At 36.8% G+C, this 25,612-nt stretch overlaps 1 protein-coding gene across 2 annotated transcripts; it reads left to right on the top strand.

Annotated features, from left to right (window-relative positions):
* The first annotated feature begins 4,852 nt into the window (after positions 1-4,852).
* Positions 4,853-23,789, top strand: LOC132110535 (thrombospondin-2-like). Of its 2 annotated transcripts, none has more exons than XM_059517228.1 (22): positions 4,853-5,148; positions 6,070-6,141; positions 6,422-6,975; positions 7,134-7,218; positions 8,936-9,129; positions 10,738-10,878; positions 10,970-11,063; positions 13,245-13,415; positions 15,671-15,847; positions 16,017-16,190; positions 17,010-17,137; positions 17,389-17,541; positions 18,384-18,602; positions 18,819-18,926; positions 19,014-19,173; positions 19,406-19,524; positions 19,639-19,873; positions 21,270-21,497; positions 21,600-21,871; positions 21,958-22,055; positions 22,140-22,279; positions 22,707-23,789. In XM_059517228.1, exons 2-22 carry the CDS (start codon positions 6,075-6,077, stop codon positions 22,712-22,714), a joined length of 3,525 nt encoding a protein of 1,174 aa, XP_059373211.1. In that variant the 5' UTR covers positions 4,853-5,148; positions 6,070-6,074; the 3' UTR covers positions 22,715-23,789. The 2 variants fall into 2 exon arrangements, with proteins under 2 accessions (XP_059373211.1, XP_059373209.1); XM_059517226.1 differs by having other exon boundaries at positions 4,854-5,148; positions 8,933-9,129.
* Positions 23,790-25,612: the final 1,823 nt, after the last annotated feature.

Genomic DNA, 25,612 nt, shown 5'->3' with positions numbered 1-25,612 from the left:
TACCTCATGATAACCTGTTTTTGTGAATAACAAGTTCTGGTGAAGTCTGTGTGTGAGCTATTTTCAAAGACCTCGTTTTTAGAAATATGCACCTAACGGCTTCATGTTTGGGACAGGATGCTGAAAACTTGCTTTGGTGATGTGTGAAATGAACTGCCCAAAAAAATGGAGAATAAATGGAGATTACTGAATTGGCCATAATGTTCTTAACCTCTTCTTACTAGCACAGCCAGTGTAACTATTACTATTATTTAAAATAAAAACAACATAATAAATAAATATACCAGTTATTGCTACATAGTCAGTTGTTCAACACCTCTGTTTTCAAGTCATTTAAATGCTCATGGAAAACAAACTTTAATTATCAAAGTCACAAAAAGTGTTAACTGTGCACCTCATTGGATTGTTCCAGGTCTTTGAAATTTGAAAAACTTTTGGTGCTTTATTTCCCTCAGCAGTTAACAAACTAAAGGATAATGAATAGACTTTCCCACATTAGCCTTATCTGTAAGTTCATTCAAAGGACTTTCCTTCATTCTGTCAGTACAGGATGTAATTCATTTATTTCAGATATAGCTGATGGGGAGAGAGGAGTAGTCTACACATTAATGATAAGAGAAAGATTTATTTTTTTAAATGCATGAGTTCATTTTCATGTGTGAGATATGTGGCTGCTAGTTCTATTTCATTTAGTGATTTTTGTTTAATATGTTAGTTTACTCTGCAGAAGTTATTTTCTTAAGCAGTTTTGTGTTGGAAGCTCGTTTTCACCGCAGAGGAAATTTTTTCATTAACAATTAATTCTTGCAATTCTACATTTCTATCTCGTAACTATATATCGCAATTGCACGATATAAACTTGTAGTTCTGAGAATAAAAGTCAGAATTGTGAGATATAAACTAACAATTGCAAGAAGAAAAATCTGAATTGTGAGAGAAATGGTTTAGGCATGATACAAGGAAAAAAACATTTGTGAGATGTCAATTCAGAATTCAAACAAAAAATGTTTGAATTGTGATAAACTATGAAATGTAGAGAGTTTATATCCTGCAATCAATTCAGCTAATATCTAGTAATTCTAACTCTTTTTCAGAATTGCGAAAAATAGGAATAACGTTTTTTTTTTTTTTAAGTAGCAATTATCATCAGTCACAGGAAGCTCCCAGAGTTCAAGATCTTCACCAGCAGCACAAATAAAAAGCTTTAGTTATAAATGTTCACATCAACCGTATGGTGTGCTACTGTCAGTGCACGCGGAAGGCAGCTGTGAGACGTTTCTTGTAACTGAAGTCATTTGATTGTATGACCTCTGCCACAAAATATTTTTAAGATTCTCGCTTTTAGATTCTCTCCACCAACATACAATATTTACTGCTTGTCAGTTTTAACAAAGTCCAGTTCTGATATTTTAGCTTTATGCTGCATGTGACGTTTTGGAGAGAACTGGAGGACCTTCTGAACTCTCTGATGTCTGGATGCTGGGTTACATTGATAAAATGATCACCAGGCGCCCAAACGGAACACTCGATCAGGCAGTTTTATTTTCTTTCCCTGCAGACAGTGACTGACACTGAAATTAGGAACAGATGGACACAGCTGCTGAATTTGACGTAGGAAGTCAGAACAAATACATAACCATGAGAATGTCTGTGTGTGTGTGTGTGTGTGTGTGTGTGTGTGTGTGTGTGTGTGTGTGTGTGTGTGTGTGTGTGTGTGTGTGTGTGTGTGTGTGTGTGAGACTGACACATAGATACTTTAAAGTCTGACACATCAGACCTAAATATGTCATATCATCATTTCATTTATCATATTTTTCCTGAGGTACACTGATGTTTAATGCATCATTAAAACATTTTTCACTTTACCTCTGACACTTAAATTTACACTTTACCTTTGAAAGGCTGGAATGAAAAACAATCCAGCCTTTCAATGTGGTCTCAGATTTTGGATCCATTATAAGAAAAAACATTCAGACCTTTAGAAACTTTATTGTTCTTTTCAAATAATAGCATGTTAGTTTAGAGATGTTTCACATTGAGTTGTGTGAGGTTATGTCATCAGGCTCCCAGAGTTCAAGACTCAATTACAATGAACATATCTGTTTTCATTCATATTGTCCTTATGGCGAGGGAAAGTGTACAGTCAGGGTACATGGAAGGCAGCTGCAGGATGTTTCTTGTAACTGAAGTCATTTGATTGTGTGACCTCGGCCAGAAAATATTTTTTAAACTTGTCAGATTCTCTCCAACAACATACAAGTTTTACTCCTTGTCAGTTCTAACATCCAATTCTGAGACAAAGAACAAAACATTCTGAACTTTAAAAAGAAGTCGTGAATAGACAACATTAAATATATTTTCAAAAATACAAATGTGTGTGTGTGTGTGTGTATACCCACTTTTATGTGACTTTTATGTTTACAGACTTTTTTAAACTTTCTATTCATAGATATACATATAGAGAGAAACATTTAAGAGCAATTCATTCTTCAAACTAAAATGTGATCATGGAACTGAGTGCAGCTGAATGCTGGTATGCATCTGACATGAATACCATGATTTTAACTAAATAGGACAGGAAGTAATGTGGATTGCACTGGAGCTTCAAAGTCTGAGAACGAGAGACAGAGGAACATGTCTGTGCTGTGTTTGTGTTGTAGACTTGAAGACGTTTTTTAGTGGGGTGGGGAGAGAATAAAAAAGGCAATGGAGCTGAGAGGTGCTTCCCATTCAGACTGTTAGTAATGCAGCACTGCAGCACCTTCTGTGCCCAGGGACCCAAGGCCAGAGCTCCTCCCTCCCGAAACAGCCTATTCTCTCACTCTCTGTCTTCCTAATGTTCTCTCTTTTGCTTCTTTTTGTTTTAAAGTCAGAAAGTTTCAACTCAGATTCATTTTATCACTCTATTGTTCCTTGTAAATACAGTAACTTTCCTCAGCGTTTTGTCTGTCTTCAGGCATGGTTTTGTTTCTTTGTAGAAGAAAAAGGACAACAACTGAATGGCATTCAGATGCATTTAGCATCATGGCCACAAGTGTGACCAATCATCTTGACTCCTTTGTGTCTCATACTGCATATAATTGAAAAATGCTGGACATCTGTTCCCCTATTGGTTAATTAACCCTTTAAAAGATGTGTGCATGCAAGAAAATGCAAACATACAGTGTCATAGATTTATGATGAGCTGGTAAGTGATATTTAATCTGCAACACGGGAAGATAAAAGCCTTACGAAAAACGAATTGTCATGCAACTCTTTGAATTTCCAAGTAGCTACATGAGCTTTCTGAATTGTGCTGACAGATGTTTCATTCATTTAACAGAAGTAACGGGAAGTTCAAATCATTTCTGTGAATTGATTCGTTCAAAAAAGTAAAACAAAATTCAGCAATCTTTTACATCAGTTTTTGCATCATCCTGTGGGTCTTGACAACCTGCTGAGGCCATAAAACATGCTTCAGTCAAGTCTTATGTAAGCTGTTTATTGTCGCTTCATGAAATCAGATGTCTTATCTGTGTTTTGGTAAGATTCCTCCATCTCTCCAACATCATAACGGAACATTCCACCTCCTGTGAGTTCTTCACAACTTGCATAACCTCCTTTCAAATAAGCAATGATTGTATTAAATACCACAGATTCTATAAGCATACCCTTGTTTTAACTAAAGAAAAATTATGATGTTTTTCTGAAAGAAAACACACACACTAACACACAAACTACATGCATGAAATAAACATCCTTAATTATGAACTAATAAAAAAGGTAAGTGTGTATATATAAATATGAAAACAAGTGAAAATGTATGTTCATTAAAAATTGATTTATGAAACTGTCATGTTAGAACATTGGATGCAAACGTTAGGTGGCTTCTTGGGTGTACAAGAATGGATCAACATAAAGACACTGCAGAAATCTCCACAGAGATGACAGAGGAATTATCTTGACAGAGACATCCGTGTATAGAGACATATTGGGATTAGAGATGAATCTGTGGGGAATCCTGTCCATGTCACACTAACCCAGTTTTGAAATGCACATATTCAGCGTATGGAAACTGCAGAATTAATGTCAACATCCAAAGTGATATTCAGTATGTTCAACTGTGATGTGTTTTGATAGTGTGCATGTTTGCTTAGCTCTGGATGAATCACTCTCAGGGGCTTGAATGGAACCACATGAGACCAACATACTCTTACTATTAAATTGCAAAATAAGCATTCTGAATTGACCAAGTGGTACAGTAGTTTCCAGAAGAAATCTTTTGATTGATGCCACAGTATCTAAAACAAACCAGTTTTCTCAACTGATTAAGTCTCAACACTTGGAGCGGGGAATCCCTGTAGCTCCGCTCCACATGGTGCTACTTTAAGTCTGCGAGTTTCGTGGTTACAAATTAAATTGATTTTTTTTTTTTTTTTTTTTTGGTTAGAAACTAAATGTTTTGTCGTCTTTTCAAACGTATTTTTTGGCGAAAAGAACTATTTCATAAAAACAATTTCACAGACCAAGTTATGTTTACAATCAATATATTGGACAAGTGGACAATATAACCATGCACTGTAATTCCAAGCCGCTAAAAGCTAAACGCTGCATGTGGTTGGGTGCTAAAACTCCGAACATGTCAGTTTATTTGTTAATACTGTTCAATAATAGATGTAAACAAACATGTATTTGTAACATAACGTATACTGTATTTGACAGTGAGTGGCTGTATCCTCGAGTCTCTAAAGCATCTCTCGCATCTTGCGCGAGCATGTTTCTCTCCACATCTCTCTGTTCCTCCTCCCAGTAACTGGCTCGCGACGCGAACACGTCACTGCAGGGGAGGACAGGAGGTTTCACTGCATTGGTAGGCTACCGGCATGACATTATAGAATGGGAACCATATAATTCACCCCCCTCAGCAGGTTAAGTTTTTATAACTGAACTTGACTGACATGGTTCGGACTGAACCGTATAAAGGGCATCAGTCCAGTAGTTCTCGGGCCACTGAACTAAAACCCAGAGCCGGGTGGATGTTAGGCACTGTGGATTTTAGTCCTTTCGTATCGCATTTTTGCTAGTAGACCTTTTTCTAAAGATTTTTTGTCGTAGAGGACAGATAGCCTTGACTTTGTGTTGTTATCGTTGGATTGCACATTACAGCAGGTGAGTCTTATTTATGTGTGAGCATTTTATACTTTTTGGCACCCTAGACTTGACTTTTTTTTTATAATTACTTTCTTTGCGTTTAAAACTATGCTTGAAAGACTTTCACAGTTGTCACAGATGTCTTAATTTTGTTAGACTGCTGCAGTTGAACGCTTTTAAAGAACTGTTATGCACTCACTAAAAGTGTTTGGCATGTCAATCTAATAATAATGCGTAATACATTTTAGCTTTAACATTTTTTGAATGCCAAATGGCACATAAATGTCTATTTGAAGCATAGTGCAATTGATATTAACTTATTTAATGGTGTCCATTTACTTTTGGCTTTGACTTGCCAGGAAGTCCTGTTTTTGTATTTTTAATCAAAGATGTGAATTATAAATTAAAATTCTGACTGTTTTGATTTTATCTGAACTTTTACATAGCTGGTTTAAATAGTCACATGACCACAGCTGTTTAATCAGATCATACACTTTGCTCCTTTTAAAGATTATGTCAAATCTACGTAAAATTTTATAATTGAGATACATAAAATAGTTTAAGAGTCTATTATTAATCTCTTAACTAAGATTGGTCTCTCATGTAATACCAATGAATGTGGAAACAGGAAAACCCCAAACCCCCATTTGTTGAAGTATTATATTAAATAATATATTTGTATTATTATCCCCTTTTCCACACAATTGCCTGATTTAACTTTTATTTTATTATATTTTTTCATTATTATTTTTTCGTTTTCTTTGTACATTCCCCCCCCCCCCCATTTTTTTTGTCTTATTGCACACTTTTTTTCACTCTACGTATTTAAACATTGTTTTAAAGGCATGCAGGGTTTCATTGGACTGTCTAAATAATATTTGAGAATAAATGTGTTCATAAGATTTTTTTTTTCTAAATAATTGTATGTGTATTTTAAAGGAGGTATGATACTCAGGAGAAATTTCTACTTGCTGCCTTTGCTGTTACTGTGCATCAGAGCACTACCTCAAGGTAAATCCATGATCCACCTGTTACTAAATTGTTTAGAAATAATTAGGATTGACATAAATTCTTCTATTGACATTGATGTTTACATGTACATATCTAATTCACATAGAGTCTCTATGTGGCATTCAATGGAAAACAGATTTCGAATAGTTTTGATCTGAGATTATGTAATAGTTCCCGAAATATTTTGAATGGGCTTACCTAATCATCACATAACATCTATCTTGTATTCTCACATAATCATCTCTACTATGCTGAAATGCTTATATTGACTCATTCAAAGATGGCCATGTGGAAGATGAATCCATCTTCGACCTTTTCAAAATCAGCAGCATCAGCAGAAAGACTATTGGTGCCAAGCTCTTCAAGGGCCACGACTGGGACTCACCTGCATACCGCTTCATCCGCTTTGATCACATCCCTGCTGTGAGCACCCCGGCCCTCCATCAGTTCCTAAAGCAGGTCCAGAATAATGAGGGCTTTGTGTTTGTGGCCACCATACGACAAGACAAGGGCTCCAGGGGAACTCTGTTTGGTCTGGAGGGTCCCAGTGGGAGCCGTCAGTTTGAGATTGTGTCCAACGGGCGCACCAACACACTGGATCTGGTCTACATGGTTGAGGGATCTCAGAATGTGGTGTCCTTTGAGGATGTGGACTTGTCTGATTCACAGTGGAAGAACATTACACTGTACGTTCACGGAGAGAATGCTAACCTTTACGTAGGATGTAGCCTCATCGACAGTGTAATCCTGGATGAGCCTTTCTATGATCATCTGCAGCCAGAGGGAAGTCAGATGTTTGTGGCCAAGGGATCTATCCGGGAAAACCACTTCAGGGTAAGACCAGTTCTTCTCCATAAACATCATCTGTACTTCATTCCATGCTTTTTATGGAATTCCTGCATAATGATTTTCTGTGCTGTGAAATAGGGAAGAAAAATGATCAAAGATTTCTTAAATTTGACATTGTAATTATTATCTCTGTCCTTTTACAGGGCTTACTACAGAATGTACAGTTCCTTTTTGACACACCTATAGAGAAAATCCTGCGAAACAAAGGTTGTGAGATTGCCAAACCTGGTAAGAATTCATTCAGAGCTACAATTATTTTTTGTGTTTGACTGGTGTTTCAGGGGTCAGGTTATGCACTCCTAATGAATGGACTTCTGAATGTTCTAGGTTTCAGGAGCTCTATTGGATTCATTCTGTGCAGTTAATGATCAAATTTGTTTTAAGAGGGTTGGTATGTTTTCTGTTGGAATCAGTTTTCATTTAAATCTTCTCTGGCTTTCACTTAAGTGGGTCACAATATCTGCAGATCAGAGCTGTGGAAATTTCTGACTGTATTACATCATGTTTACGGGAAACACTCGTGTTAGTGTGGTGGTATAAGGGTCAACCAGTTTGCACATGCCATAAAGAGGATAAAGATTGTCACATTAATATACATTGGCAGGGTGGTCATACTTTAAGAGAATGTGGAAAAATGGAATGAGTACATACTCATAATTTTATGCACACACTTGGTAAGAGCATAGACTGGCCGGTTTGACTGACTGTTCCCTAAAGCTTTGGTTTCCAGGGCTCAAAATTAAGGGTGGCACACTGGTCCAAAGAGAGTTTTGCGCCAGTTTATGAAATAGTCACTTGCCCTTTGTGAGTGAGTACTACATTTCCAATGACAATCTTACTTTTTTGTTCCTGTACATCTGTATACCTTGCAAACTGCTTCAGAAACGTTTTGTTCTTGTCACTCCCCCCAAAAAAAATGTATATTATAATGAAAAATATTTATTAAATATAAAATTTGATAAAAACCATTGCAGTTTAATGCAGAGAAGAGTGATGAGTCTATTTGACAAGTAAATAAACTCATCACTAGAGCTGACTGACTTTTGTGCTGGAATAAGCAGTTTTAGACCATGACAAAATAAAGCTTTGTGTGAGATGTGCAGGTGTGACCATTTCTCTGGCACTGCTGCCTCAGTTCATTTAATTGTAATTGAATAAGTATGCATGCATAGGATATGTGCAGTCAAAAAGGCTTCCATTTCCATTGCCAGCATGGATACATGCCAACTGCTGAATGTTAGGATGCCAGTGCAGAGGTCTCTATAAACTCTCTAGTGCCCCAGTCTTGGAGTGCCACGTATTACTAAATAAAAGCTAAACTGAACTGCCCAAAAGCCTGCTAAGAAAGTTGCTGAAACAGACACACGCACACACATATTCCCAGCACTGACTGAAACCCCCAAGAGATTTGAACGAGTTCAGCAGTCTCTAAAAAGCTGCTAACCCTGCATGAGACTCAAAGGAACTTCTGGAGGTAACAACATGGCTCTTGATTTAATGTCTTCTGTCCTCCATTAATCTGGAGAAAATTTATGCAAATGACCCCAAAATGGCTGCAGATATCTAATGGGAGTTTTGGCATAATGGACAGCATTCCTCTGATGCTGCGTATCCCCAACCCCACCACCATCCTCCTTTTCCAAGACTTCTTTCATTTTTTTCTTTCTTCAGATAATTTTTTATATGCTATTTCTGGGTAGCTTCTGACCATTTATCATAATTATGTCAGAAATGTAGTGAGAGAAAGATTGTATTAATATTGTATTAACATTGTGTTAATTCACATATACTATTTCAGAATAAAGTTAATTTACTTCTTCTTTATACTTAGGGTCATTTCTTAAATTTGGTCATGTTATGAAGTTACTCTTAAGTAATAAGTATTACTATTTAATCAATTACATCTTTTGACACCCATCTTCTGCATTCTTTTCTCTCTTAGAAGAAGTTAACGTGGTTAATGAGAGTACGGAGACTGTGTCTGTCGGTACGGCCATCTCCACCAACTTCATTGAACAGAAGGAGAAAATAGCATCGGACGTGTGCGAACGTTCCTGTGAGGAACTCACCAACATGGTCCAGGAGCTCAAAGGTCTCCGTATTGTTGTGGGCAATCTCATCGATGGCTTGCAGAAAGTGGTAAATGTGTTTTACTTAATTGATGTGTTTCATTTGAAAGCAGTTGCAGTGAATAGGGGCTGAGGCTTTCAAGCAGTAAGAAAGTCACAACAGCACCATAAAAGTCTCATAAAAGTAGTCCATATGACTTTCATGCCATACTCCAAGTCTTCTGAAGTCATATGATATCTTTGTGTAAAAACAACTCCTTGAAGGCCTCAATTCTCATTCATTGTAATTGCATGGAAATTTGTATTGCATGTTTTCCATAGAAAACAGAAGATGAAGCGATTTGAGCATACATTAGCATCTAAAAACACTTTATAAATGCTTCAGTCATTCATTCAAAGTGATATGGAAAATCATGCAGGTGAATAAACATGTTTGATTTGGTGATTTGAAAAGTACACGCTATGTCATAAAGCCCCATTGTTCAGGTTGGTGTACAACTTGGTGATTTGGTGAATTTTATTACAGATTAAATATCTGACGGTGCAAGCAAAAATTATTTTAGTCTAAACAGAACCATTAAAGGAAAACAGAGCTAAAGAGGCAGTGGAAAACATGAAGATGTGGGCTGAGATTTTATGGTTTGTTTTTGAGGGAGATAGGAAGTGTGAATTGGAACCGAGTCATGTCTGGCAGTGTTTAAACAGCCCCTTTATCCTCCACTGGGAGCCTCCCAGCGATGAGGGAGTCTGGGCATAATCTCTGGGAAATCCAGCCACTGGATGCTGCGGGTCCCATAGGCTCTTCCAGATCATGTGGTGTTCTGTTGCACAGCCAAATAACTTTTTCGTGTGTGTTATTGTATGTACTTACTGTGCTTCAGAAGTTAATAACCTTTTCCCCTCTTTTGCATTCCTCTTATTTGATTTTTTTCCCCTTTCCTCAACCTCTTGTTCTGTCTCTATCCTCTTTCCCAACTCTTTACTTGTGGCCACAAATGCATGCTAGTTTGTGCTAACGCATCTCAAGACTACAAAGTTCTAGTTTGGGTGTTCTTTTTTTTCATTTATTTTTTAAAAAGAAAGAAAACAATATAGAAACAACTGGCAAAGATGAACAAAGAAGCAAAATTCTGAAAAGATAAATGACATGTAGATCAAAAGTTACCTGAGGACGGTTTACTTCTACTTGATGGTTAACCAGAAATGGCAATTGGGTTGTATAGAAATAAATGACATTTTAAAATATATTGAATTAAAAAACAGTTATTATATATTGTAGTATAATATTTTCCAATGTTACTGGTTTTACACTATTTTTTATCGAATAAATGCAGATTGGGGAGCATAAGACACTCCTTTCAAAAACGTGCTTTTTAAATCTTACAGAACTCAAGCTTTTGAACAGTAGTGTATATGGAGATCCTTAACAAGCACAAAGTTCTTCGTCATTTCTCACAGGTTAACATTAGAGATCAACCAAAGCATGTCATTTTGATTCCAAGGTCTAGAGATCACAATGAGAAAATCATCCCAGATTTCCTGGGGCAGAGCTTCTTAGGGTCAAGGATGTGTTCATCCCATTTCAGTTTTAGACACCTCTATTTATCTACATGTGGAAGACACTGACAGAAGTAGTTGACCATTCGTCCATATGTCTTGCTGTGCTTCTGTCGGTTAGACTGAGGAGAACACCGTGATGAAGGAGGTGCTGGGGAACATGAAGAACATCAAAGACAAGCGCATGTGCTGGCAAGACGGCCGTCTCTTTGAGGATAAGGAGGACTGGGTTGTGGACAGTTGCACTAAGTGTACCTGTCAGGTAGGACAAACTGTGACATATAATGAAAGAAGGAGCGAATGACAGTCTGCTTTTGTTCTAACTCTTTATGCTGTATGGCTTTATGTTGCAGGAATCAAAGATTGTATGCCATCAGATCACATGTCCTCCAGTATCCTGTGCCAGCCCAACTTTCCTGGATGGTGAATGCTGTCCATTGTGTCTGCGTGAGTAATGATTCTGATACATTGCTGATATTCACACTCTCATTTTCACTTCATGTCTACAGGTTACGCACATTCATTTCTAGTGATGCACCGAAATGAAAATTCTGCACCGAAACCGAAAATTTAGGATGCACTTGGCCGAAAACCGAAACTGAAGCTGAAAATGGCTTCTTTTAAAAACGTATTTATATATTGCTTGGATTTAATGGATCTGAATTGAAAAATCACAATATAATAATCAAACTTTTATTAACAGTTACATAACAAAACATAAAATATTTTTTACAATAAATATAAATAATAATTATTCTTCAAGTTTTATGTTCCATCAAATAAAATAGTTTTTTAAAAATTGTGCAAAAAAAAATCCACAATTTTGGAGATTTTTGCAGAACAAATGTTACATATTGCAACTTTGGTGTCCTCTTGTATAGGGCTGTCACTTTTGTGAAAAAAAAATCCTGTTCGATTTTTGAGACATAGGCAAAGTGTTCATTGAATCGTTAGTAAATTGCCTATATTTGGCGTTGATCCGTTTTTCAACGCCAAATATAGGCAAATCCACCGACAACTAAACAGGCATTAGGGCGAACGTAAAGAGGGCGCTTGAGACGCGCACAAGTCAGCAATGTGGACTGCCATAACATCAATGAAAAACATTACTGAAGGCTACACTGATATTGTGCACTAATAGGCTCTGTGTGTGTGTGTGTGTGTGTGTGTGTGTGTGTCAGAACCTGCAGTTGCTGTGTGACGCGCGTTCGCTGCGAGCGTATAGTGACGAGCTGGACGCGCTCCGAGAGAAGGCCGTTAAAATCGATTCCCTGTTTTCGTTTTCGAAACTTGTGTTGGTTGGTCCGATCGATTGTGCAGCTTTTGTGACAAGCTTTTTTTTGATTGTGACAGCCCTTTGACATGCTTAATCTTTGATAGGCAGACGCGTGATAACAGCTCGACCGTGAGTGAAACCTAAGCGCTTGCTCACGGATGGGAGGGGCGGGTGACATTCATTTTCGGTTTACGTTTTCGGCTGTTTTTTTTATTTCGGCCCGAAACCGATAATGCCATTTCGGCCGAAAATTTTCGGCGGCCGAAATTTCGGTGCACCCCTATTCATTTCAGATATGTTTTTTCTCTTTTCTTCACTAATATAATTTGTGTGAATTGTATTTAAATGCCTGAATTTTACATCAAAGCCAACTTGGGATGTTTCTCATGCTAACCTTGTGTGGAAATGTTTTTAAAATAGCCCATGATAGTTTAATATGAATGGATTTCCCTCAAAATATTGTATCATACAAAGTTTTTCATGTCATTGGGTGCGTACACAAATACACTTCTGTTCAAGAAGAAATAACTTCATGTTCCTTTTAATCAGCAAGGATGCATAAAATTGAACAAACTTGAAAGTAAAGACATTTATAAGGTTAAAAGGATGTATGTTTCAAATAAATGCTGTTGTTTAAACTTTCTGTTCATCAAATGATCATGAAGAAACACTTTCAAATCTTTTGTGGAAGAAGCACAGCAATTTTTTAACTAATAATAATTAGAAATCTTTCTTGAGCAGTTAATCAACACATTAGAATGTTTTCTGAAGGATCATGTGATGCTGAAGACTGGTGTAATGACTGCTAAAAGTTCAGCTTTGTCGTCACAGGAATAAATAAAATGTTAAAGTATTCCAAAAAAATTGAAAACCAATATATTTAATTAAATTAATACTTCATAATATTGCTGTTTTACTTTATTTTGATCAAATAAATACAGCCTTGGTGAGCATAAGATGCTTCTTTCAAAAACATTTAAAAAAATCTTTCCAACCAAACTTTTGGACAGAAGCTTAAACAGGCCAGCTTTGCAGAGGAACTTTTCTCCAAATTGTCTTTTCTTTAATGGTACAGAAATGTTTTTTTTTAATTGCCTATGTTTACCAACCACACATTTTTATTATCCCTGAGTAAAAAGCATTACTGTATGTTCCCATGCTCTGAAGTGGGTTAAGAAAGATGATGTCATGTATAACTTAAGCTCCAAAACATCAGAGGCAAAGAACAATGTTGCCTTTGCTTTTCAAATATACTAGGAGCACCATATGATTGGTGTGCTGGGGTTAGAACGAGCTGAATTGTGCCTGAAGTTACAAGTGCCAAATGTGCTTGTGCATTTATGTGTGTACAGCTAAAGACAGCGAGGATGGCTGGTCTCCTTGGTCTGAATGGACGGAGTGTACCGTCACATGTGGAACGGGCACCCAGCAAAGAGGCAGGTCATGTGATGCCACAAGTAACCCCTGCAGTGGCCCCTCCATCCAAACCCGCAGATGCAACTTGGGAAAATGCGACAGTCGTGGTGAGACAGCCAGTATATGTTTGCACACTTTCTTTGAACACCTGTAATTTGGTCATGTAGAGACATTTTGGACTCAATTTTCCTGTCTGTTTTGTCCATAAAGTCTAAAACCTTGAAAGAAAACCACATAACAGCGGTTTAAGTGGAATTGGATTAAATTCTGTTGTTCGTGGCCTTAAGAAATGTGGTATGTCACCCTATAATTGCAAGTGCACGGTTTGTTCTCGCACTGATTTGTTTCAGGAGGATCAGTGCATCAGAGATAATTGTAAAAGTGAAAGTAGTGCACTCATCTGTAACCTCTTCACAGACCAGAATGAAAGGGTTTGTGTTCTAAACCAAGTAGAAAGAGAGATCTGAAATGCAGCTGTCACAATATCTAAACAGCTGTTAAAAATAATGTAAATGGAAGAAAAAGAACCAGTTCACCAAGACACCGGCTCTCAGTTTAGTTTCAGCCAAAATCACTAAATCTTCATGGGAAAGAAAATGCTTATTTTAGCTGTTGTTTTTGTTGTTTTGAATTGGTTATGAGCTTTTGAAAGAATAGTTCATCCAAAAATGAAAATTCTGTGATTTACTCATGTCATTCCATACTTGTATGACTTTTTCATGAAAAATAAATGGAGAATTTACTGGTTGCTCTTAATGCAATTACAAGGAGTGAGGTCTGAAACCATTTTTTGAAACCATACAATATCTTTGTATGAGGACTTTAAAATACATTGATTATAGTGCATAAATTAGATCACTTTATTATTCTTGTTTTATGGTGCTTTGTGTCCTTTATTACTTATTGTAATGACATGAAAAAGAGCAACCGGTACAATTTGTCAAATTTTCTCCTTGCATGTTCTTCAAAAGACATAAATGCATATGAGTTTGGAACAACACAAGAAAATACTGAGTGAATTTTGAATTTTGGATCAACCTTTAAAATGGGTCGTATCAACCAAAAATCATCAACTATAATAACTGCAGAAATCCCTGCCAACCATTTGCATTGGCAGCAGGCTGAATGACACTCAAGTGGTAAGCAGTAATCCTTCTATGGCTAGCACCTACTTACCTAGATTTCATCAAATCAGTTATTACTACTGAGTCAATGTTACATCGCTCAACTGATGTTCATCAGCCAAACAGTGATTTCAAGCCATTCCATTCCCTTGCAGAATGTGACATGATACTGACCTAATTTTGTGGAATTTGGATAAATCTGTAACATCGGTGTTTTCTTTCATCATCTGTTGTAAATATTTATGAAGCGTGTGCTAATAGATAAACTCTTTTCCATCGGCGAGGGAACGAGTTGGTATTCATCACTTATGCTCAGTGAGGTTTTAATGAGTGGCATATGGCTCTTTGTGGTGTACCAGTGCTAACTCTGGCTTATGGTAGACTCAGATGTTTTCTTATAACCGACAAATGTAACCACCTGGTATCTTGGACAGGGATGGGCAAACTTGCCAATTACCGTTCAACAATACCTATAAGTATTCAGACATTAAGAATTTTTAGATTCATATTAAAAGAATCATAGTGTTTCTCCTCCTCATGTTGTCAGTTAGTATATTCAGACCCATGTGGTTGTGGGAAAAGAATATAGCTGACAGTGTGTGAGGAGGCACACTTAATGCTCACTGTGTCACCACTGGCCTGAATACACCATCAAGTCTTTCCCATGCTGAATCCCAAAGAGAGGATGAGGTGATGGCTCCAGAATTGTGGGCTAGGTGGTCATCGCTTCATCAAGTTTATTGGCCGTCCCGCCCTGTGTCATTCCTGGACTTCATACCTCTGGACTTACTAATATAAATGAAAGATGTCATTGTTAACGCTGTCTTCAAGTCCTGTAAGAATGATCGCATTTATGAGATGAGTGCACATAAACACCTCCACAATTTAGTTTTAGCCCCAACTTTCTATTGGCAGTTTGTTTTCAATCATAGTTAAGTTTTACTTGCCGGAAAACACAAAAAAAAACTAATTTTAATATAATATACTCAGACAAAGCTTTATGCATATCTATAATTTGTTCTTTCCTTTTCATTTTGTTGAATTAGGGGTAAACAAATGCCTTAACTTTGCCATTAAAGTGTAAGAGAGAAGAGAGCATTAAATACACTACCTTTAAAAAGTACATCATTCTGTAGTTACAACTTCCAAACACAAGAGCAGGATCTTCTACAAGGACTCAAAGGCAGCATATGCCATTGTTTTTGTTGACCATGCCAGATCTCTGCCTTTCATTATAGTCCGTCAAGATGGTGGTTGGAGTTTGTGGTCCCCCTGGTCGTCATGCTCTGTGACGTGTGGAGAGGGACAGATCACGCGAATTCGCCACTGTAACTCGCCCGTCCCTCAGCTGGGAGGAAAGGACTGTGAGGGCAGCGGGAGAGAGACGAAAAAATGTGAAGCCAAACCCTGTCCGAGTGAGTGCTGGGAGCCTTGCGCTTCTTATTTTGTGTATTAAACACTTGAGAAATGAAGCTAAGACTATATTAGACCAGTTTGCATAGTATGATCTTGGAACATAACAGTTTACATGGATAATTTGTCTCTGTAAACTCAGAGTTTTACTGTACTCTCTTCTTCTTGTAGTTGATGGAGCCTGGGGTCCATGGTCTCCTTGGGCGATCTGCTCTGCTACCTGTGGGGGAGGAACAAGGACACGAACACGCGTGTGTAACAGCCCTCATCCACAGTACGGCGGCAAGAAATGCCCAGGAGAGTCCAAGGACACTGATTCCTGCAACAAACGGGACTGCCCTGTTGGTATGTTACTTTCCAATATTTGAATTTATTTCTCACTCCACACATATTCTCTCTCATTGACTGTGTTTGGCTATATATTTATGGGACCATATTGTAGATTGTCCCCATTGCTGAGCCATTACAATAAAGGAGAAAGGTGAATTAGCATCTGATTGGGTGAGACAGGGGAATTAAAAAGCAAGGTGATACACTACTGTTTAAAAGTGGGATCAGTTAGGTTTTTTTAAAAGAAATGAATACTTTTATTCAGCAGGGAAGTATTAAATTAAGCAAAAGTAATTATAAAGACGTCTATAATATAACAAAAAAATTCTGTTTCAAATAAATTGTGATCTTTCTATTCATCAAAAAAATTCTGGGAAAAAAAAAACAGTCAAAAATATTAAGCAGCACAACAACACTGATAGTAATAATAAATGTTTCTTGAGCAACAAATCAGCACATCAGAATGATTTCTGAAAGATCATGTGACACTGAAGACTTGAGTAATGGCTGCTTTGCCAGCTCAGAAATAAATTACATTTCAAAACATTAAAATAGAAAATATTTATTTTAAATTGTAATAATATTTCACCATATTGCAGTTTCTACTGCATTTTTGAACAGATAAGTTGTTAGCATAAGGGACTTCTTTCAAAAACCTTCGAATGGTTGCATACATGTGAAATTCATCTTATCAGTGGGTGCTATTATTTGAAGCCCTCTATAGACTGACACGTAATGCATAATGTCTCTAATATCATCTTGAGATTTATGAAATACATATCAATTTCATGAGTAAACGTAAAGCCCCTCCTTTTTTATTCAATGCTTCTTCAGATGGTTGTCTATCTAACCCGTGCTTTGGGGGTGTTGACTGCACCAGCTCCTCTGACGGCTCGTGGGAGTGTGGGCCCTGCCCTGTCGGATTCCGTGGCAATGGAACATTCTGTGAGGATGTGAATGAGGTAAAAAGGGAAAAGTGCTGGAGCTGGGAAAAGCATAATGCAGTTAGGGCTGTGTGACAAGCAACTGTTATACTGCATTACTTAATTACTTGTACATAGAAAGCATAGCCAAACAAAAAATGTTCCTCCAGCCCTTGCTCTATAGATACACTGATTTGAATCTAACAAATCCAAATAAATGTGAACATTATTGAAAAATGCTTTTTAAAACATGTTTCCTAACATTCCTGTTTGCTTCTTCTGTCCTATAGTGTGACATGGTGCCTGATCTTTGTTTTAAAAGCGGTGAATCTCAGCGCTGTGTCAACACAGACCCAGGATTCCACTGCTTGCCTTGCCCTCCTCGATACAAAGGCAATCAGCCCTTTGGAATGGGAGTAGAGGCTGCCAAGCTAAATAAACAGGTTAGTTATACACAAGTATATAAATGTGTCTTTAGCCTGGATGAAAATTGGAAAGCGCAAGTTCAAACGTGAAATATTCTATTTGTTTTCTGAGTATTTTTTTGTTAAATAATCCATACTTTACTATTATTTTGGAATCTACTATTTTATGTACAACTGCCACTTCATGCCTTTTAAACAAAATTAACTAGTTGTTTTTTAGCTTGTCAGTCAGGTGGTCTCTTCTGGTCTCATTGTATAATTCTTTCCCATGTTTTTTGTATGTATGCTAAAGATTAGATGTCAAACTTTTGCACAAGTTTCTCTAGAGTGATTGTCTGAGTAAAAAGTGTGTTCTCAGACATTTTAGACAAAGCATGTCTTCTAAATGAAAAAAATGTTTTGGTCCTGTAATGGTGGCCAAGCATATGGATCTTGCTCTAATTCTTCAATCCCTCACGGATGAATAAATTTTGCAGATTTCTTGGAAAGCTGACTCATTTGCTTTTTTTGTCCAAAAGTTTCATAACATCCACAGCTAATAGGTTTGTCACCAACCTCCAGCTTGCAAAGCTTTGATCCGGCACCCAAGAGCAGTAAATTGACAGAGGGCTGTAAGGAATTGTCTCACATTTTATAGTTGCGATCCAATAGCTTTTTTAATAAGCTTCCCGGTTGTGCACAGCTGAAACCAACAAAAATTTAGGAAATTATCAATAGGAAGTATTTAAAGAGCCTCACAACATAATTCCCAGTTGTCTCCCCATGCTATGAACCAGTTCTTTTGCCATAATAGGACTGCTATTGAGAGTTGCTGAAGTCTTTTTTTATTATTATTATTATTAAGTCTGTTTATTTTTCAGGAGTGTGAGCAAGAAAACCCCTGCAAAGACAAGACTCACAACTGCCACAGGTCCGCTGAGTGCATCTTCCTTGGCCACTTCAGTGATCCCATGTTTAAATGCGAGTGTAAGATCGGCTATGCTGGGGACGGTCTCATCTGCGGAGAGGACTCTGACCTTGATGGCTGGCCCAATCAGAACCTGGTGTGTGGAGCCAACCAGTCCTATCACTGTAAAAAGGTAATAGAGTTATTGTCTCTTCTGTGGCTGCAAGACATAATTTGTTATAACTGTGACTTTTAATTGACTAAAAATGTAACCGATTAATCGCAAAGGCTTATGAAAATAATTCCAGTAACTGAAAGAAGTCTCGCCAATGCTGCATTTGTTTGATCAAAAATACAGTAAAAACCTGTGTGTTAAAGGAAAATAATAATTTTTCCTATTCCTGTGCAGGACAATTGTCCCAACCTTCCAAACTCAGGTCAAGAGGACTTTGATAAAGATGGTCAAGGAGACGCCTGTGACAAAGACGATGATAATGATGGAATAATGGATGAGGCGGTAGGCAGACTTCTTAACAATAATGTAAAAAATCGGCCATGTTTTGTTTTTGTTTAAACTAAACTTGTTTTTTCTCCTGTGCTGCAGGACAACTGTCCTCTACTGTACAATCCCAGGCAGTTTGACTACGATAAAGATCTTGTCGGTGATCGTTGTGATAACTGTCCATATGAGCACAACCCCGCTCAGATCGACACAGACGGTAATGGCGAGGGAGATGCCTGCTCTGTGGACATTGATGGAGATGGTGAGAAACTACCACGTGCATTCCCACAATTACTAAGTTAATAAAACTCACAATTTGTTTATACACTCAACAAGCTTGGGATTCTGTTGTGGTTAGACCCAGGCTGGGTTTAAACCCAAGTGCTTTTTTAATGTTAACTAAAATCAATGCAAATGCAGATTTTTTTTGTATTTCCATATGGTTAACGGGTCTATTCAGCTCAGTGTAATGCTATTGCTTGCTTGTGTTGCAGAGGTTCTGAATGAGCATGATAACTGCCCTTACATGTACAATACTGACCAGAAGGACACAGACATGGATGGAGTGGGTGACCAGTGTGATAACTGTCCTCTGCTGCACAACCCAGAGCAGGTACAACAGGCTCTAGCTCAACTCTTTCCAGTAAACACACACTCAAAAACACAAATGTACACTAGGGGGAATGTTTTGCAGCAGTTTAACAAAATCATCTGCATGCTTTAACAGACTGACTCAGATAACGACCGAGTTGGTGACGAGTGCGACAACAATCAGGACATTGATGAGGACGGCCACCAGAACAGCCTGGATAATTGTCCCTACATTCCCAATGCCAACCAGGCTGACCATGACAAAGATGGGAAAGGAGATGCTTGCGATTTTGATGACGATAATGATGGAATCCCTGATGACAAGGACAACTGCAGACTGGTGCCCAACAAAGATCAACTAGACTCTGATGGTAAGTGAATCTATTGTTTAAAACAACTAGTGTTTGTCTGTATTTCTACTGACTGTGAAAACATGTATGCACATACAATAACAGTTATAGAAATGCTGAAACTTCATTTCTGTGTAGAGATGCAACAGTGGCAGTAATTTTTTGCTCAAAGACGGCCAGCTTTACAAAACTTTAAAGGTGTCAGTCATATTTATTTACTTATTTATTTAGTTATATTTTGGGTCACATTTTTCTCCTTTGCATCCTTTGAGATTTAGACATATTTACAACTGGAAAATTTCCTTTAGTGTAGCCAGGGTCAAGGAAAATGATGTCACACTCTCACAGCTTGCGTGTGGTTTCTGAAGGGTGCGTGTGGTTTACCCCACTGTGCTGCATTTTTTTAAGGCTACCTTATTTTTTGTGTTGGTGGGAAAATGGAAACAGGTTACAGTCGGAGGTCGAAGTTGTCAGTTGCTAGCATATTTCTCACACCTCATTATATTTTGTTTATTTGATAGTGTCAAGATGGTTCCAAAGCGAGAAAGTCAACTACTGTAAAAACAGACACACTAGCAAAGAGCTGGCAGCCTACTTGACTTTTCCCTCTTATTTGAGTGCTAAAGTCTGGATTTAATAGAGTTCACATTTGAAGCCAGTCATATGTTAATGCATATGACATGAAAAGACAGCTGAGATTGCTTTCAATATATATACTGTATATATATATATATATAATTATTATTAACAAAGAAATAAATAGTCAATTATATTATATATAATAATATACTATAGTATAATATAAAATAATATAGAATATAATAGTTCATTTATTTTATTATTATTAAAAAAATAATAAACCAGTAAAAAAATAAAACCAGTATTAAAATAAAAATAAAACCAGTATTAATTATTAACCACTAAATATAATATAATATTGTGACGAGTGGGGTGGGGCCGAGAGCTATGGGTACGGCCTCGCTCCATTCCCACGGCTCACAGCCCAGCCCCACTCGTCACATATATGATAAAATATAATATAATATAATATAATATAATATAATATAATATAATATAACCACACTCTAAATTGTGGGCAGGGCTATAATATGTTTTTGATTACTGTTGCATCACATTTCTTTAGAATATGTATTATTAATTTACATTTTATAAATCTAAGTATTAATATAAATGAAGCATTATTTCATATAAATATTGATATGTTGATATTGATTTATATAATTTATTATTTAAAAAGTGAATTTATAATAATAATAATAAGAAGAAGAAAAATAACTATAAATTACTATGAATGACTAATACTATTAATGTGCATGTTTTTGGTTGTTAAAAAGTTAGATGGCAGATTAAACCATTCAAACAGATTAATGATGAACTAATCTAATTTTATCCACAGGGGATGGAAGAGGTGATGTCTGCAAAGATGATTTTGACAATGACAACATTCCAGACATTTTGGATGTGTGCCCTGAGAACGACGCCATCAGTAACACTGACTTCCGGAAGTTTCAGATGGTGCATTTGGACCCCAAAGGAACTACACAAATCGATCCCAACTGGGTGGTCAGACATCAGGGAAAAGAGTTGGTTCAGACTGCCAATTCTGACCCTGGTATTGCTGTGGGTGAGTATGTGAGCTGCCCGGGTAGCCCGTCTGGTCATGATTTTTACGTAGAGTTTGATGTCATCGAGTAAATGAGACCTCAACGTCTGAATCCTTCTTCAGGTTTCGATGAGTTCAACGCTGTGGATTTCAGTGGCACTTTCTACGTCAACACTGACAGAGATGACGATTATGCTGGGTTTGTGTTTGGCTATCAGTCCAGCAGTCGGTTTTATGTGGTAATGTGGAAGCAGATAACTCAGACGTACTGGGAAGTGAATCCTTCAAAAGCCTTTGGCATCTCTGGAGTTTCTCTGAAAGTGGTCAACTCTACCACAGGCACAGGGGAGCACCTGCGTAATGCCCTGTGGCACACCGGTGACACTCCTGGACAGGTGAGGCTGACTGCTCATCAAATACGACATCTGTTAGGGTTCAAGAGAAGCTTAGATCAAACTAATTGCTCCATGTTGTCTGGCAGGTCCGCACTCTGTGGCATGATGCTAAGAATATCGGCTGGAAGGATTACACTGCGTACAGGTGGCATCTCATCCACAGACCTAAGACAGGGTTCATCAGGTGAGGAACAGGAAGGCCTTTAACTGCCACAGGAGTCCTATAACGTGTGTAGAGTTAACAGCTCTATATTTTCCTTTTCTCCAGAGTGGTGGTTTATGAGGGGAAACAGATCATGGCAGACTCGGGGCCGGTTTATGATAAAACCTTTACAGGAGGGAGATTAGGACTGTTCGTGTTTTCCCAAGAACTGGTTTACTTCTCAGATCTCAAGTACGAGTGTCGAGGTGAGTAGTTTGTCAATAACAGAACAGAACAGAATAAAATAAAATAATTTGATTTTAATATATATTATAATATATAAAATAATAAATATTAAAATAATTATGAAAAAAATGTTATAGTTATATGAATAATGTTTTAATAAATGTTTTAAATATGTTATTCGTTTAAATTGTTAATACATTTAATATTAATATAGATTAAGTAAAACAAATATTATATTGTATTGTATGCATACAGCTGATTGTTAGTGAACATTCTGAGATTACTTATTAAGTAGCAAAGAGATGGGAATTGATTTTATTTGTATTATTAATTTATTTTGAGACATTTTGAATTTTTTATGTTAGGTGTTAAAATATTGTATAGCTTAACAGAAAAGCAAAGCCAAAACTTTCTCTTTTTACAAGAAACTTTTTTTCTGCTTTTCAGATAACTGAGAAAGAGAAGAAATGACTCCCTTAAAGGACTATAGCACAACAACAGATTTTCACACTCTCTGACAAAACACAAAAGACTTTGGTGGAATACAAAAATAAAACAGGCTCCAAAGCTCTTCATGAGGAGAAAGACTTAACTTATACTGCAAGCACATTTAATTAATGTTTTTGTGTCCTTGAGTCAGTATTTGTTAGCCAAAGTTTGGGTAATGTTAATTCAACATTACATACAGTATGTGGTATTTCTTTACAAAATGAAACAATCTGGAGGAAAAAAAATCACAAAACTTCCTCCTCTGACATTTTTAACACCAACTGCTTTACTTGCCCAAGGTTTTTTTTACTTCCTGTGTATTACAATGTGCAGAATTTGTTGTTGTAATGGAGACATCTTTTTCTACAACCCTCAATTCTAACAGGGGATTTGGGTTTGATCAGCATAAATGTTTTAGAGACCTTTGAGATGAAGATGTTTATATTAAGACTGTATCATAATTACTTGTGTAAAGTATTTATATGACTCTTGCAATTCAGTATCAAATAATGTCTTTTTTTTTGGTAATGCTTTCAGAACCTAGACATTGTAAATACTAATTTATTTGTTTACACTGACAAAATTTGATTATTGCAGAAATATTTTTTTTTTTTTAAAGTACTTTTTTATTGCTGCACTTCCAGACATCCATAATGCAATTTCATGCCTATGTAAAAAGTGATTTTCAAATGTCAGAATGAGTGTACTATTGTTTCGTTTTGTGATGCCATGCTGCATGTGTTACATTTAACACAAATTTGCTGGTCTTGAACCACTTTTTCCTTTAGTTTCTTATGTTTTTTCTGTTTACTAAAGAAAATGTTGTGGTACGTAACAGGACAAACAGTTCTGTTTGAATCAGAGAAACAGAGACTCTCATACATAAGAGATTGTCATTCATCGTCCAGATCTTTAGAGCCTGAACATTCATCTGTTTTGTCTTTCTTTTGCTTGTTAAATGATTTTATTTTCATAACCATTTTTTACATTTTGTAAAAAGTTCAATGCTTTTGATTTTTTTATGCAACGCCCCCAGAAAAACTTCTATTCTCACAGGTTTTTCTTTAATAAAAGGTTTAGACACAGTTTTTCATTTGGACTGGTGTTTTGGAGTAGCTCCAAATACTATAATAGGATGTATGATTGCTTTTAAAAGATGTGACTGTCATAAACCCTGCATCATGTCTTTCCTTAATTGCTAAACAACTATTTTAACTGTTCATGCACAAAGATACTTAAAAGTACTGGAACGTGAGATTATATACAATTCTCTCCAAAGCTCACTTGAATATAGATGAGTGCATGTGATTTTATGCTCTGGCAAAGCATGTACAGCCATTAGTTCAATGATGACATGACTATTTTTGGTGAGCTATCTCTTTAACAAGTATTTTGTATAAAAATAGTGCCACATGGATGACATTTTTGTAGGCCAAAACCCAGAAATGACTTCCGGTTACATCGTCCTGAAGTCAGTGGGTTTTTCATTTGAAATAAGGTATGTGGTTAACACATCTCAGTCTTCTCATGTTATACAGCAACATAAAATACATCAATAATACCCCATTGTGAGTTTTAAGTATCAGCTTTTAACTATCTTGAAAAAGATGGTTGCTACCAAGTGGCTAAATTGGCTGTTGGGACCATTAAACATCATCACAACTGCCCTCAATCGACTTTGAGTCTTGTCTCTTCGTATAAGTAGTAATGTACATTTAAATACTGTGCATATTTACACACAATAATACCCAGTTAAACACTAACTGTTGCATAAACAATATGATGATATTCTAGCAGTGATTTCCCACATCCGCTGTTTTTTTTAAGTGGCAGTGGCAGGTTTTAAGTGGCAGTAGGGAGTGACAAACGGAAAGCATTTAAAATCACATTCAAAGCCCAAATATTCCAGTAATACCCAAAGACTACAAATAAAGAGCACTGTTGTGCAAACATCCCACAATAGCATATGAGAACCTTGTTGAATAAGTTTAATTTGCAATGAAATGACAAAAGCCAGACATTATCCAGCTACATCCTTTCCCATGATTACACTGTAATTGCATGTGCTAGGCATTTGTAAACCTCATCACAAATTTTGATCCCTTTTGCTTACATTTTAAAGGGTTCCAAGTCCTTTGTGATCTCCTGGAGACCGCTTCAAAACGCAAACTGACATTTGGGACTTGCAGCTGCTTTAGTGTCGAAGCCAAGATACCATTGATATGATGTAAATGCAGTTAGGCCGAAGAGACATAAATATGCACATTTTAACAAGCCAGCAACTGGCTTGAAGAGATAAACAAGTTAAAAGACTACTGTCATTTCCAACTACTGCTGATAAAACTAAATGAAGAGGCATCAGGCCAGGATCTTTAATTACACCAGTCCTCAAAAGTAAAGTCTTTAACAGTACCTGGGTTCCCTTATGGACCTTAAGTGAGACATTATCTGGTTCTTTTCCAGAAACAACTGTTCTTTTAACATGTGGAAGAAATTAAGTGTTGCATTTTAAATCTTCCTCTTGAACTCATTTCACACTTTCAGTTTTAGAATCCTAATTCTCATTCTCATTCAGTTTGCAGCCTTGTTAATGTGTTTAGCACTACAGTAAAAACATTGGATTGAAGACCTGCACCATAATCCACATTTGGTAAACATTAAGGTAAATTCTTCTTAAACTGGACTTGAAGTTAGCAAGTGCTGTCAACCAAATAGTATAAATGTTAACAAATGTGGCCGAGCATCACAGGCGTCTGAAACTTGTCAGAGCCACTTCTGCATTGAAACAGAAACAATCAAATGATTACATGTTTCTGCAAGGGAACAGATAAAGCCAGATGATGATATTATTATACAACATAACA

This window comes from Carassius carassius, chromosome 30 (genome assembly GCF_963082965.1).
Source record: "Carassius carassius chromosome 30, fCarCar2.1, whole genome shotgun sequence".
Lineage (NCBI taxonomy): Eukaryota > Metazoa > Chordata > Actinopteri > Cypriniformes > Cyprinidae > Carassius > Carassius carassius.
This window is presented reverse-complemented; position numbering and strand designations above follow the sequence as displayed.